This window comes from Mastigoproctus giganteus, chromosome 5 (genome assembly GCF_048544385.1).
Source record: "Mastigoproctus giganteus isolate SK-2022 chromosome 5, ASM4854438v1, whole genome shotgun sequence".
In the NCBI taxonomy this organism is placed as follows: Eukaryota; Metazoa; Arthropoda; class Arachnida; order Uropygi; family Thelyphonidae; genus Mastigoproctus; species Mastigoproctus giganteus.
This window is the reverse complement of record NC_143579.1, coordinates 141,675,909-141,688,440: the sequence shown is the minus strand read 5'-3', so window position 1 is coordinate 141,688,440 and position 12,532 is coordinate 141,675,909. Positions and strand designations below refer to the sequence as shown.

General features: G+C 38.9%; 1 protein-coding gene across 1 annotated transcript in view; it reads left to right on the top strand.

Annotated features, from left to right (window-relative positions):
* LOC150085739 (kinesin-like protein KIF20A) overlaps window positions 1-12,532 on the top strand; it is a 1,052,004-nt gene that overhangs the window by 670,070 nt on the left and 369,402 nt on the right. The window contains exon 16 of the mRNA XM_090374670.1: window positions 8,308-8,401. Within this exon, the coding sequence (XP_090230796.1) occupies window positions 8,308-8,401 (94 nt within the window). The remainder of the gene's footprint in view (window positions 1-8,307; window positions 8,402-12,532) is intronic.

The following is a 12,532-nucleotide window of genomic DNA, read 5'->3' as shown; positions in this document are numbered from 1 at the left end:
CCTTTCTAAGATCCAAATATATAATATCAAAGTTATTCCCTGCATCCAGTTCTTTTGTGACTGCATCATAGTATCCAATCAAATTGGTCAGGCAAGACCTGCCCTTAACAAAACCATGCTGCGTCTGAGCTATAACTGAATTCTTGTCTAGATGATCCTGCAGTGCTTCTTTAACCAGTGCCTCCATTAATTTACCTGGAACAGAAGTTAAACTAACAGGTCTATAATTACATGTGTCAGCCTTTGATCCTCCTTTGTGAATTGGGGTTACATTTGCACATCTCCAGTCTATGGGTACCTCCCCTGAGTCCAAAGAAGCTCTCATAATTATGGCTAGGGGTTTGCATACTTCCTTTGCTGCCTCCTTTAATATAACTGGATAGATCCCATCCACCCCAGGTGCCTTTTTTATGTTTATCCTCAACAATCTCTCCTCCACTTTCCTCTCAGTTATTACAAAATCATCCAGCTCACTGCCAATGTTTACTTTACCTACATCATTCTCCTTCCTGAATAACTCCTCATGCGTGAATGTAGATGCAAAATACTCGTTTAGATTGTTAGCCACCTGAGCAGGATCCTCAACTGTTGAACCATCAATATCCAGTGGACCAATCTGATTCATCCCTTTCCTTCTCGAGTTCAAGTATGTAAAGAAGTCCTTTCTCTTTTTTTTCTTTGCATCCTTTGCCAAGGATTTTTCGTAGTCTGCCTTTGCCTGCCTAATCTCCTTTGTGACTTGGTTACAGACCAACTTATATCTATCATAGGCTTCCATGTCACCCATTAATTTGTATATATCCCATGCATTTTTCTTCTCTGCCACATGTCTCATTAGTCCATCTGACAACCATTTAGGCCTAAACCTTGAACAATATTTCTTAGTTGGTATGTAAAGCCTGGTAGCCACCAAGATTAGTTCCTTGAATGCTTCCCATTTTGAGTTTGCTGTTGGTAACATCATCAGTTGGTCCCACTGTATAGAATTTAAATACTGTCTCAGACCATCATAGTCGCCTTTACGAAAACAAAAACCCTTCCCTTTACCTCTGATGGTAGTTACCTCCTTGAGTAAATCCCACTTAAACCACTGTGATCACTGCCACCTAGTGGTTCATTTATCTGCAGGTTCTTAATGCATGAAGAATCACTACTGATAATCAGATCAAGAGTATTGCTCCCTCTTGTTGCCTCACGAACATGCTGATGTAGAAAACAATCATCCAATAAATCTACAAAAGCCTTGCTAGTGTGCGAGTGACCAACCCACAAATTCCAGTCAATATCTGGGAAATTAAAATCCCCCATTATAAGACTCTGATTTACTGGCCCACTCTATCTCCCTGTACAATATATTATTATACTCATCAGAGTCATTAGGCCTATAGCACACTCCTACTCTCAATTTTGATTTCCCTATGCTCATGTCACACCAAACTGACTCGACACTGCCCTGTCCATCGATGTCAACTGTCTTCACTTCCTTTGACTTTATGTGTTTCTTAATTAATAGCATAACCCCTCCTCCCCTCCTGTCCTGTCTATCCTTTCTATATACATTGTATTCCCCAAATTCCAGTTCCGCATTACTTATATCTGTGTGACACCATGTCTCTGATATCCCAACAATATCTGCCTTTGATGTTTTGAGCAATACCTCAAATTCATCAAATTTATTTACCAAACTCCTAGCATTGGTGTACACGCAGGTATACATGCACCTGTTTCTATTCTTAGCTACCCCAACACAACCCATGTGTTTACTTGTAACGCAATGACTACCAGCAGTCTCTGAAATATCCTGCATCTTGTTTTTCAGACTTCTGCTCATTTGAATAGAAGCAGTGCAAGAATCACTTCCACCTCTGCCAGTGGCCACTGTTAATCTATTAGTCCTTGTATCCCCCCCAACTAGCAGTTCTCCGACCCACCCAACACTGCCTCGACAGCATCAGCAAAAATTCTTGCACCCTTTCTATTTAAGTGTATCCCATCCCTGTAGAAGCAATCTCTCCTGTTAACAAGTACAGTCCAGGCTGAAAAAAATTCTACCCCTTGAGCCTTGCACAATCCCTCCAGGGCCGAATTGATCGACAAGGCTCTCATCATATACTCCCTGCTATCGTGCCTGGGCAGATTGCAGACACTTTCAAGTTCAACCCTAATTCACGGCTTTTTTTCAACAGTGACCTGTACTTGCTAAGTAATTCTGCCGGTCTGCTACTCTTAATATCATTAGTGCCAACGTGTACAACTATATCACCTTTTGTGCCCTTAAAAGATGATATCCGCTCTACAACGTCATCAACCTTTGCCCCTGGCAGACATACCCTGGTCCTATTCCACCTATCCTTTTTACAAAGCATGTTCTCAATGATGTTTTGAGCAATACCTCGAATTCATCAAATTTGTTTACTAAACTCCGAGCATTGGTGTACATGCAAGTATACCTGCACCTGTTTCTATTCTTAGCTACCCTAAGAATAGAAAACCCATGTGTTTACTTGTACTGCAATGGCTCCCAGCAGTCTCTGAAATATCAAGCATCTTGTTTTTCAGGCTTCTGCTCATTCTAATATAAGCAGTGCAAGAATCTCTTTCACCTCTGCCAGTGGCCACTGTTAATCTATTAGTCCTTGTATCCCCCCCAACTAGCAGTTCTCCGACCCACCCAACACTGCCTCGACAGCATCAGCAAAAATTCTTGCACCCTTTCTATTTAAGTGTATCCCATCCCTGTAGAAGCAATCTCTCCTGTTAACAAGTACAGTCCAGGCTGAAAAAAATTCTACCCCTTGAGCCTTGCACAATCCCTCCAGGGCCGAATTGATCGACAAGGCTCTCATCATATACTCCCTGCTATCGTGCCTGGGCAGAATTGCAGACACTTTCAAGTTCAACCCTAATTCACGGCTTTTTTTCAACAGTGACCTGTACTTGCTAAGTAATTCTGCCGGTCTGCTACTCTTAATATCATTAGTGCCAACGTGTACAACTATATCACCTTTTGTGCCCTTAAAAGATGATATCCGCTCTACAACGTCATCAACCTTTGCCCCTGGCAGACATACCCTGGTCCTATTCCACCTATCCTTTTTACAAAGCATGTTCTCAATGATGTTTTGAGCAATACCTCGAATTCATCAAATTTGTTTACTAAACTCCGAGCATTGGTGTACATGCAAGTATACCTGCACCTGTTTCTATTCTTAGCTACCCTAAGAATAGAAAACCCATGTGTTTACTTGTACTGCAATGGCTCCCAGCAGTCTCTGAAATATCAAGCATCTTGTTTTTCAGGCTTCTGCTCATTCTAATATAAGCAGTGCAAGAATCTCTTTCACCTCTGCCAGTGGCTACTGTCAATCTATTGGTCTTTGTCTCCCCACAAGCTAGCAGTTTTCCAACCCACCTAACACTGCCTCGATAGCATCAGCAAATATTCTTGCACCCTTTCTATTTAAGTGTATCCCATCCCTGTAGAAGCAATCTCTCCTGTTAACAAGTACAGTCCAGGCTGAAAAAAAATTCTACCCCTTGAGCCTTGCACAATCTTTCCAGGGCCGAATTGATCGGCAGGGCTCTCATCATATACTCCCTCCTGTCGTGTCTGGGCAGAATTGCAAACACTTTCAAATTCAACCCTAATTCACGGCTCTTTTTCAACAGTGACCTGTACTTGTTAAGTAATTCCACCGGTCTCCTACTCTTAATATCATTAGTGCCAATGTGTACAACTATATCACCTTTTGTGCCCTTAAAAGATAATATCCGCTCTACAATGTGATCAACCTTTGCCCCTGGCAGACATACCCTGGTCCTGTTCCACCTATCCTTTTTACAAAGCATGTTTACCATTTCCCTGACAATAGTCACCAACAACTACTAGTTCCTTTCGGACCAGCGTATTCTGCCTTGGGGACTGCCGCTGTGTTGCATGATGACCGAGTGCAAGATCTGGCATTGGTGTGGGCAGCTGAGAACTTGATGGGCCCCTCAATTTAGTTTCTTCTAGGCCATCCACCCTGTCCTTCAAGCTCTCATATAGGCCCCCAAGAACGCTGAGTTGTTGCCTAATATCGATACACTCCTTGCATCGCGCGCACACAAAGATATGCACAAAGATGAAGTTACAAAAGAATTGTTAAAACAATTCTTCTGTAACTTTATCTTCACCCAGGCCTTTTTGATTCATTTGCTTCAATGCATGTTCTGTCTCACCAGCAAGGATATTATGTATGTCGTCTGTGTTGCTAATTTGTGATGTCTTCCCCACTGCTGGTCTCATTCCCTTGTTCCCTTTATAATTCTTTATCGTTGTCTTCTTCTATTTGAATTATGCCTTCTCTGCTACTTATAAGCACACACACCATCACTATTCTTCATTTTGAGTATCATTTGTCTTTCTGTATTACTGTCACGACTGCTGAAGTAATTCCTTCATTTTCCTTTAATGCTCGTTCTACTTTTCTTGTGCTAAATCTTCTTATGTCCTCTCTGAGTCTCTTTCTAATCGCTTGGCGTAACTGGGTGTACTCAATTTTGTACTTGTGTTTGTTGCTCTTCATTTGTTGTCTTTGGTTCATCATGGCAGGTGTTTCTTGACTAATTTCTTCTTCTTTGGATTTCTTTTTACCTATAGGTTTCCCGGGCTTTATCCGCTTTAGAAAGTTTTATTCCTTGTTGATATCTTTGTAATGAAAGGTCTGCAGCAGCTCAAACTTGTTCCTGAGTTCCAGTACATACTGCCCTTTCTCCTCTTCTGTTATTCTAAAAACCTTCATGTTATTTACTCGTCTGTTTTTTCCTTTCTTTTCTTACATCTATATCAAGTGTGGATGTGTACAGGTTGAACTCTACACTATGCCAAAGCGTAACTATAACAGTGTTAAATTAGTGACAAATGGGCCTGGAGTACTGGGGTCCATAGTTTTACAAATAGATATTTATTTAAAGTATATCCAGTATAAAATAAAATAAAATAAAATAATTTCCAGTAGCTTTCGGAACTCGTGTCCCTTCGTCAACTGACAAATTTGAATACATTACAAGCAAAGTGTGGCACGTTACTCATTCGTCATTGTTGTAGCACGGACGTGTGCTGCCTTGCGCCAGTGATCATCCATCAATAAAACGGTTGTCTCCAGGATTGGATGTATACGCATGCCTTTCTGGCGATTTAATGCCTTAGGGTTGTTCATTATGTTTAGTGACTCTAGCCATAGGCGGTCTCTAACCGCCTATGGTTTAGTGTCTCTAACCGCCTATGGCTAGAGTCACTAAACATAAATGAACAACCCTAAGGCATTAAATCGCCAGAAAGGCATGCGTATACATCCAATCCTGGAGACAACCGTTTTATTGATGGATGATCACTGGCGCAAGGCAGCACACGTCCGTGCTACAACAATGACGAATGAGTAACGTGCCACACTTTGCTTGTAATGTATTCAAATTTGTCAGTTGACGAAGGGACACGAGTTCCGAAAGCTACTGGAAATTATTTTATTTTATTTTATTTTATACTGGGTATACTTTAAATAAATATCTATTTGTAGTGTTAAATTAGTTATATTCTTAGACAACCGGGGCTGTACGATTACGCTTGAAAGATATAATTTAATTAGAATATCTAAGATAATTATCTTACTACCTGCAATCTACATGATTTGAACTTTAGAGCTATGTTCTGAACTTTAGAGCTATTGTATTTTTAATACAATTAAAAAATTTGAATTCTCCTACCACTCCCTCTAAAATACTATAACAATGGCAGGAAGTTTTGAACCATACAAAGGTTTTACATTTATTAATTAGTAACCCACAAAATCTTCAGTTAAATTAAAAATAAACTAAGGAATATGACTGTCTATAAAGCTACTTATAGAATATGATTTTATATGACAATTAAATCAATAAAACGGCAAATTTTTTTTCAAAAACATGTCTGTATTCTGGAGCTGAAAATTCTTATTTTACCCCTCTACAGACAAATTCAGTGAAAAGTTTGGTGAAACTCAATCAGTTGCTCATAATCTTTCTAAGTCTTTTGATTATGTTTTGCATAGAAATTTTCCAAACAAGGCTCTGTCTTACAGTTTTCTGATTGTACTTTTTGAAATTGGGTATTCGGTTGTCTCGATCTTACTGCTTGCTGTGGGTGATGGTATATCTTACTGTCTTCTCTTCTTATGCCAACGTTTCTGAAGGTCCAGTACTTTCTCCTCTTCTTTTCCTCTTGTTTATTAATGGCCTTCTTCCAATTCTGAAGGTCCAGTACTTTCTCCTCTTCTTTTCCTCTTGTTTATTAATGGCCTTCTTCCAAAAAATATGTATGGGAAATCCCATACATATTTTTTTCTGATGATCGTACACTGCATTCAATCTTCCAGTTTGAACAGCTTCAATTTCTGAAATGTCCACCACTAGTTCCTTAGAAGCTGATGTCAGTAATTGTCAAACCCTTAATTTGTACTGTGCACTTTTCAATAGTGTATTGGACTATATTATACTGAGGTGTGTGCTTTGGCCAGAGTGAGTACCATTTCACAGTTTGATCTATTTTATGATCACAGAAATGATATCACTACTGGTTCCTTTTGAATATCTCAAGGGCAAGTTTTTTATGTCAACTGAGAACTTTGTCTATCACTTCACTGCACAATGGTATTTATTGTAAGCATTGAAACTGAAATCCTGGGCAGAGTACTCCCTGGTCAGCAGCCTTTGAACCATGCTTCAAAAATCATTATGATGCTTGTCCTAGGAGTAACCAACCTTTTGGTTTTCAAGTTCAAGAATGCCATAAGTTAAGTTTGATGATGGACCATGTTGCTTCCTGATCTTTGAGCCATTGTCTCTGTGGAGTAAGCATTCTTTCTGCAGTTCGACTTTTTCCTTTCCTTCTGATTTGGGGACAGGGAAACATATCTATCCTAAATTTCACTGATGTTCATTAAACTGAATTTGCTGACTTCCTGCCATGATGTTTCAATATCTGAATCCTCTATAGGATCTGCAGCAGTTTTCCGAAGCAGCAGGATGTTAAGTCTTATCCTCAATGAATGCCAAGTTTATACTGAAGAGATCCACCTGATGAGTTGGATTAAAACCATGCAATAATGTACATTATCGAATGACATATTGATTACCTTACAGGCTGTGATATGTACACAATATTGCACTCATTCAGTTCTGTTCAGTGTCTAAAATGCTCTTCTCCCATCTACAATTAAAGTCAAATGTTCAATTCTGCTGGATTTACAGTTGTATTTAAATCAAAGAAAATGAGATTGCAGATGTGGCTAAATCAGTTTGATCCTTCAATACATATGAATTTTTAGTCTCAACAGAATACTGATTTATGATCTGTAATACATGCCTCGAACATTGGCAAAGATTATGGCATATGTAGGACACAAACTGTACCAAATTAAACCTGTAATTATGTCATGGTCCTGTGGTCTACGCAACATATGGAAACAAGATATTATTCTTGCTAGACTCATTGCGGATACTCACCTGATAATCCTTTTTATTGAGGGTGTTTGAACTTGCATTATGCTGCTGTTGTCACGGTATTTGAACTATTAAGTAATATACTAATTGACTGTCCATATTGCACAATGACTGTCATGCATTTTTTGCCATCTTTAGGCATCTCGCTGTGCCACATACACTCAGCTAGATTTTTGCTGACATAACATAGCTTACATTTTTACCTTTTTAAAGTGAATGAACTTTTACCCTGGTATTTAACTGTGCTTTATTTTAAAATATGCTGGGTAATGTCTCTTTAGGTTTTAAACTTTTATCTGTATAAGAACCTGGACTTGGCACACTATGGCTTTGTATGTTGCTGTACCATAAACATCTATCTATCTTGTTTCAAGCCTTTAACACTTAAATCAGACCCTCTTAGATTCCGGGTTTCATTATGATACAATTTTTAGAATTTGAATCTTCTGGCGTGAGTAACCTTTTGTCTCCTTGACTTGTCTTGTCGCTGTTTGCATTCTGCGCACCAGTTCTACAAATTTCCTACAGTGAAACTTCCAAACCATTGAAGGGGTATTTAATATGTGGCCTATATCAGTTGCCAAAATTTCTGATATCATGAGCCACTCTCATAGAATTTCTTGTAGTGTTCAGTTTCCATCAGATCTTTTTTATTTTCCATTACCCTCAATTTGATATCATTGAAATATAATTGTGTTTTGTTTATAATATTTTTATGAGTGAAATAAGTTTAATTAATTTTATACTTTAATTAATGACTCTTTTTTTTTTTTTTTTTTGCCTCTACAGCAAGAAAAATACATGAAGCTTGAGGAAATTCTGAAAAATTATTTAGATTATTGTGATGAAAGTAGTGTGGTGTGCCCAAGTAGAAGTTCATGTGGTAAGAGCTTTTATTTATGTACTTCAATTTTCTGTCCTTTTGAAACTTTAATTCTAAAGTTCTATATATAAACTGCAGTTTTCTTGTTTGTGTATAGGAAACCTTGATTTACAATCTCTATTTCTCTCTCTTCAACACGTCTTCCCCACTTCCTTCTAGAGAAATGTTTATAAAATGATCCCAGCTCACCACAAATGGTTCATCATTTGAAATCCATTAGAAGCAATGTCTAAATGAAACTATAAATGAGAGATGCTCAGAGCTGTTACTCCAGCAGACCTCCAGATCCTGCTGCAACAGGATCTGGAAAAGTTGGGCAGATGGGCTGAGAAGTGGCAACTGAAGTTTAACTTTGACAAATGCAAAGTACTGCATATGGGTAGCAGTAACCCCAGAGAAATGTACCAATTAGGTGGTGTTACACTCAGGGTAGTGGATAGTGAAAGAGACCTGGGGTAATTGTGCAGTCAGGTAAAGTTTTCTGAGCAGAAAACTGGTAGGCTGTCAAATAGGCTGTCAGAGTAGGTCATGAGTTCTTTTCAATGATATACAGGAATTTTGCTAGCAGGGAGGTGATTATCCCTTGTATAAGGCAATGGTCAGGTCACACCTCAAGTACTGTGTACAGGTCTGGAAGCCTCATTTTAGGAGGGATGTAGAGTTGCTGTAACGAGTACAGAGAAGAGGGGAACAAAGGGGTGCTCTTATGAAGAAAGGCTTAAGTTCTGCAAATTGCATTGTCTGGAGACTAGGCACCTGCAAGGTGATCTGATTGAGGTGTATAAGGCCCTGAATGGATTGAGCAGGCTCAGTGCTGATAGTTTTCTTCCTCTTGCTCAGATTATAAAACTGAGGGTGTACAAACTTAAATTGAGGAAAGACTGTTGTCGATTAGATGTGTGGAAATTTTCCTTTAGCCAGCGGGTAGTTGATTGTTGGAACCAACTTCCATCTATTGTGGAAGTTGATAGATTAAATAAATTCAGGAAAGAAGTGAATGGATGGGTGAAATGGAAAGTTTTTTTTTTTTTTTTTATCTGATGGTGTATAACTTCTTTCTTGCATCATATGCTAATGTTAAATCCTATTCGGTGTTTTCAATTCCAGAAGTATGGGCATTCACAATCTACAAGGGATCTGCATCTCCAAATAGCATGTCTCTCAAAATTCTTGCCTTGTTTAATCAGGAAAGTTGACCATCCTGCATATTCAGTGGACTGTGACATCTGGAAAAGAGCAAAAAATATCCAAAAGTACAAAACCAAACATAAAGTTGCCTGCTTAGAAGTGAAAAAGCAGGTACCATTAAGTACAATTTTTCTATGTAGCCTCCTCCTTCAGCAACCAAAGCAGAAAACAGTCTCAATTTAGGCCAATGTCTCCTACTCTCTGAATATATCCATAGCAGACTGGATTCTCTCAGTACTGTATCCAAAACAGTATCCACTTGTTCCACAAGTCTCCAGTCAAGCTCCCAACACTCTAATCACATCTATACATGCGTGTGCACTGACAGACACATGCACAGCTTCGGTATCTTGGCTTATTCCAAAATTGAAATGCCCTACAAGTAGTAGCATTGCTACCTCTGGTAGGGAATGTGGATACCAATGACAATGTGGATCAAGGTGATATAATCCTAGAAATACTCACTCAGAATGATATGGATCATGCTGAAAATTTATCAGCACACACTGTCAACTTCTTGGGAACAAGTTGAAATAAATCTTAAAACAAAATAATCCACCTGCTGTGGTTTCCACACTAATTTAGTCGGTACCTATTGCCTATTTTTTTTGGTCAGTACCATTCTGTAGGTCTGTACCATATACATTTTTTTGGTCATTACCATATATATTTTCAAGAAGCAAACCTGACCTTAATGGTAGCTGTCACCAATAAAAGGCTACATCACTTTTAGAAAAGCTTGCACCGCTACCTTGAATGGGTTGAGCACGCTGAATTCTGATGGGATCCTTCCACTTGTTCAGATTACGAACCTAAGGGGGCATAAATTCAAATTAAGAAAAGACAGATGTAGATTAGATGTGCGGAAATTTCTCTTTAGCCAGCGGGTGGTTAATTGCTGGAACAAACTTCCATCTGTCGTTGTGGAAGTTGATAGGTTGAATAAATTTAAGGAGGAAATGGACAGGCATTTGGAGGGAATGGTGTGTTTTTTTTTTTTTTTTTGGCTGATGCTGCATAAGCTCATACACTTGCTTTCTTGCATCAAATGCCACTGCTGCTACTACTACTACCTCAAATAGCACTCGTGGAGGAGTGGCAGTTTCCACTGATTCCAGAGTATCTCAGTATCAAACACCTTTGAAAGCCATAGCAATATGGTGGACTGTATACATGGGAGGAAAATTAAAACCTCCATGAGCAAAAAGGAGCAAACCATGGAAATATCCTCCACTTCAGCAGATTAGATACACATTATGCAGTAAAAATGATACTGAACATGTACATTACAGTCAAAAAGACTGCATTAACATCTGGTGAGTATGGGCCTGGCACACCCAGGGTCCTGAGCTGGATATCATCATCCTTCTCTTCCTTGGTGATTCTCTTCTACTTTTGGCTGGTGCAGCATAAACCTCAGGCTATCATGCATTGTGGCTAATAATAATAATAATAATAATAATAATATCTACAGAAATGCTTTAAAAATGTGGCTGGTTCACCAAAGAGTGGTGAGAGGGCTCATACTTTATTAGTTGAAACTGTGAGTTATGAAGATTCTGAGCCTCTTGCTAACACTGTCAGCCTTTGATGGAATACCTGTACAGGTTGGTTATACCACATGCAACGTTAAATACCTCTAAAGGAGTAATTGTAGAATGGGACCTATGAATGTTACAAGAAAGCTGAACTGGTCCAGGAACTGAAGGCCAAAAAGTGATACAAGCGAAATGCATCATGTGAGGGAAGATTGTGATCTTACTCACACATGGCACATCACGTTGATATTTTGTTCATCTATCTTACCATCCAGTCATAAAGCCAGCTATCTCAACTGCTGAATAAGATCTTATATACTGAATATTACTAGCTCCTAAAATTTGGTCATTTTCAAATGTTTTGTTGAGGAGATAAAGTCAGCCCAAACTGTGGGTCAAAAGCACACACGTAAACAGTTTGCGATGCTGAAATATGCCCAAATTGCACGGGCCAAATCCTCTTAAGTCTAGAAGATGGGGGGGGGGATCCAAAAATATAGGGTAGAGCAGCAGAAAGTTACATCATCATCGTCGGCCATTTTCAATCCACTGCAGGATGAAGGTCTCTCCAGCAACTTTCCAGTTCCTTCTGTTTTGAGCACTGGCCATCCATTTACTACCCACAAACTCATGAATTTCATCTATCCATCTCCGCCTTTGTCTTCCAGGTTTTCTTCTAGCTCCTGTTGGGTACCATTCTGTTATTTTCTTAGTCCATCTGTCATCATGTCTTCGAGCTAGGTGTCCTGCCCAAGACCATTTTAGTTCTTTAGTTTTGATAAGAATATCCTTTACTTGAATTTGCTGCCTAATCCATGTGTTTCTCTTCCTATCTAACAGTCTGATTCCCAATATAATTCATTCCATTCTTTGCTGTGTAGTTCTCAGCTTCTCTTCCATTCTTTTGGTGAGTGCCCAAGTTTCATTTCCATAAGTCATGGTGGGCAGTATACATTGGTTCGTAATTTTACGTTTCAGACAAACTGGGATATTTCTCTTCAGTATGTGACTATATTTCTTGAATGCTATCCACCCAAAATTAATTCTTCTCTTGACTTCCAGCCATTTATCATTATTACAGCTAATAACTTGTCCCAGATAAGTGTATGACTCCACCTTTTCAATTACTGCTCCTTCAATCATTATTTCCCTTTCTGTGGCATACTTGTTCATCATTACTTTTGTTTTAGCCATATTCATATTTAGTCCAAAATCCTTACTAATTGTGCATAACTGATTAAAATTTTCCTCTAATTCTTTGGGATTGTGGCTTATGACCACAATGTCGTCTGCAAATCGTAAATGGTTTAGGTACTCTCCGTTCACATTGACTCCTTTCTAATCTTCCAATTGACCAGTCTAATCTTCTGAAGACTAATTGACCAGTCTAATCTTCTGAAAGCTT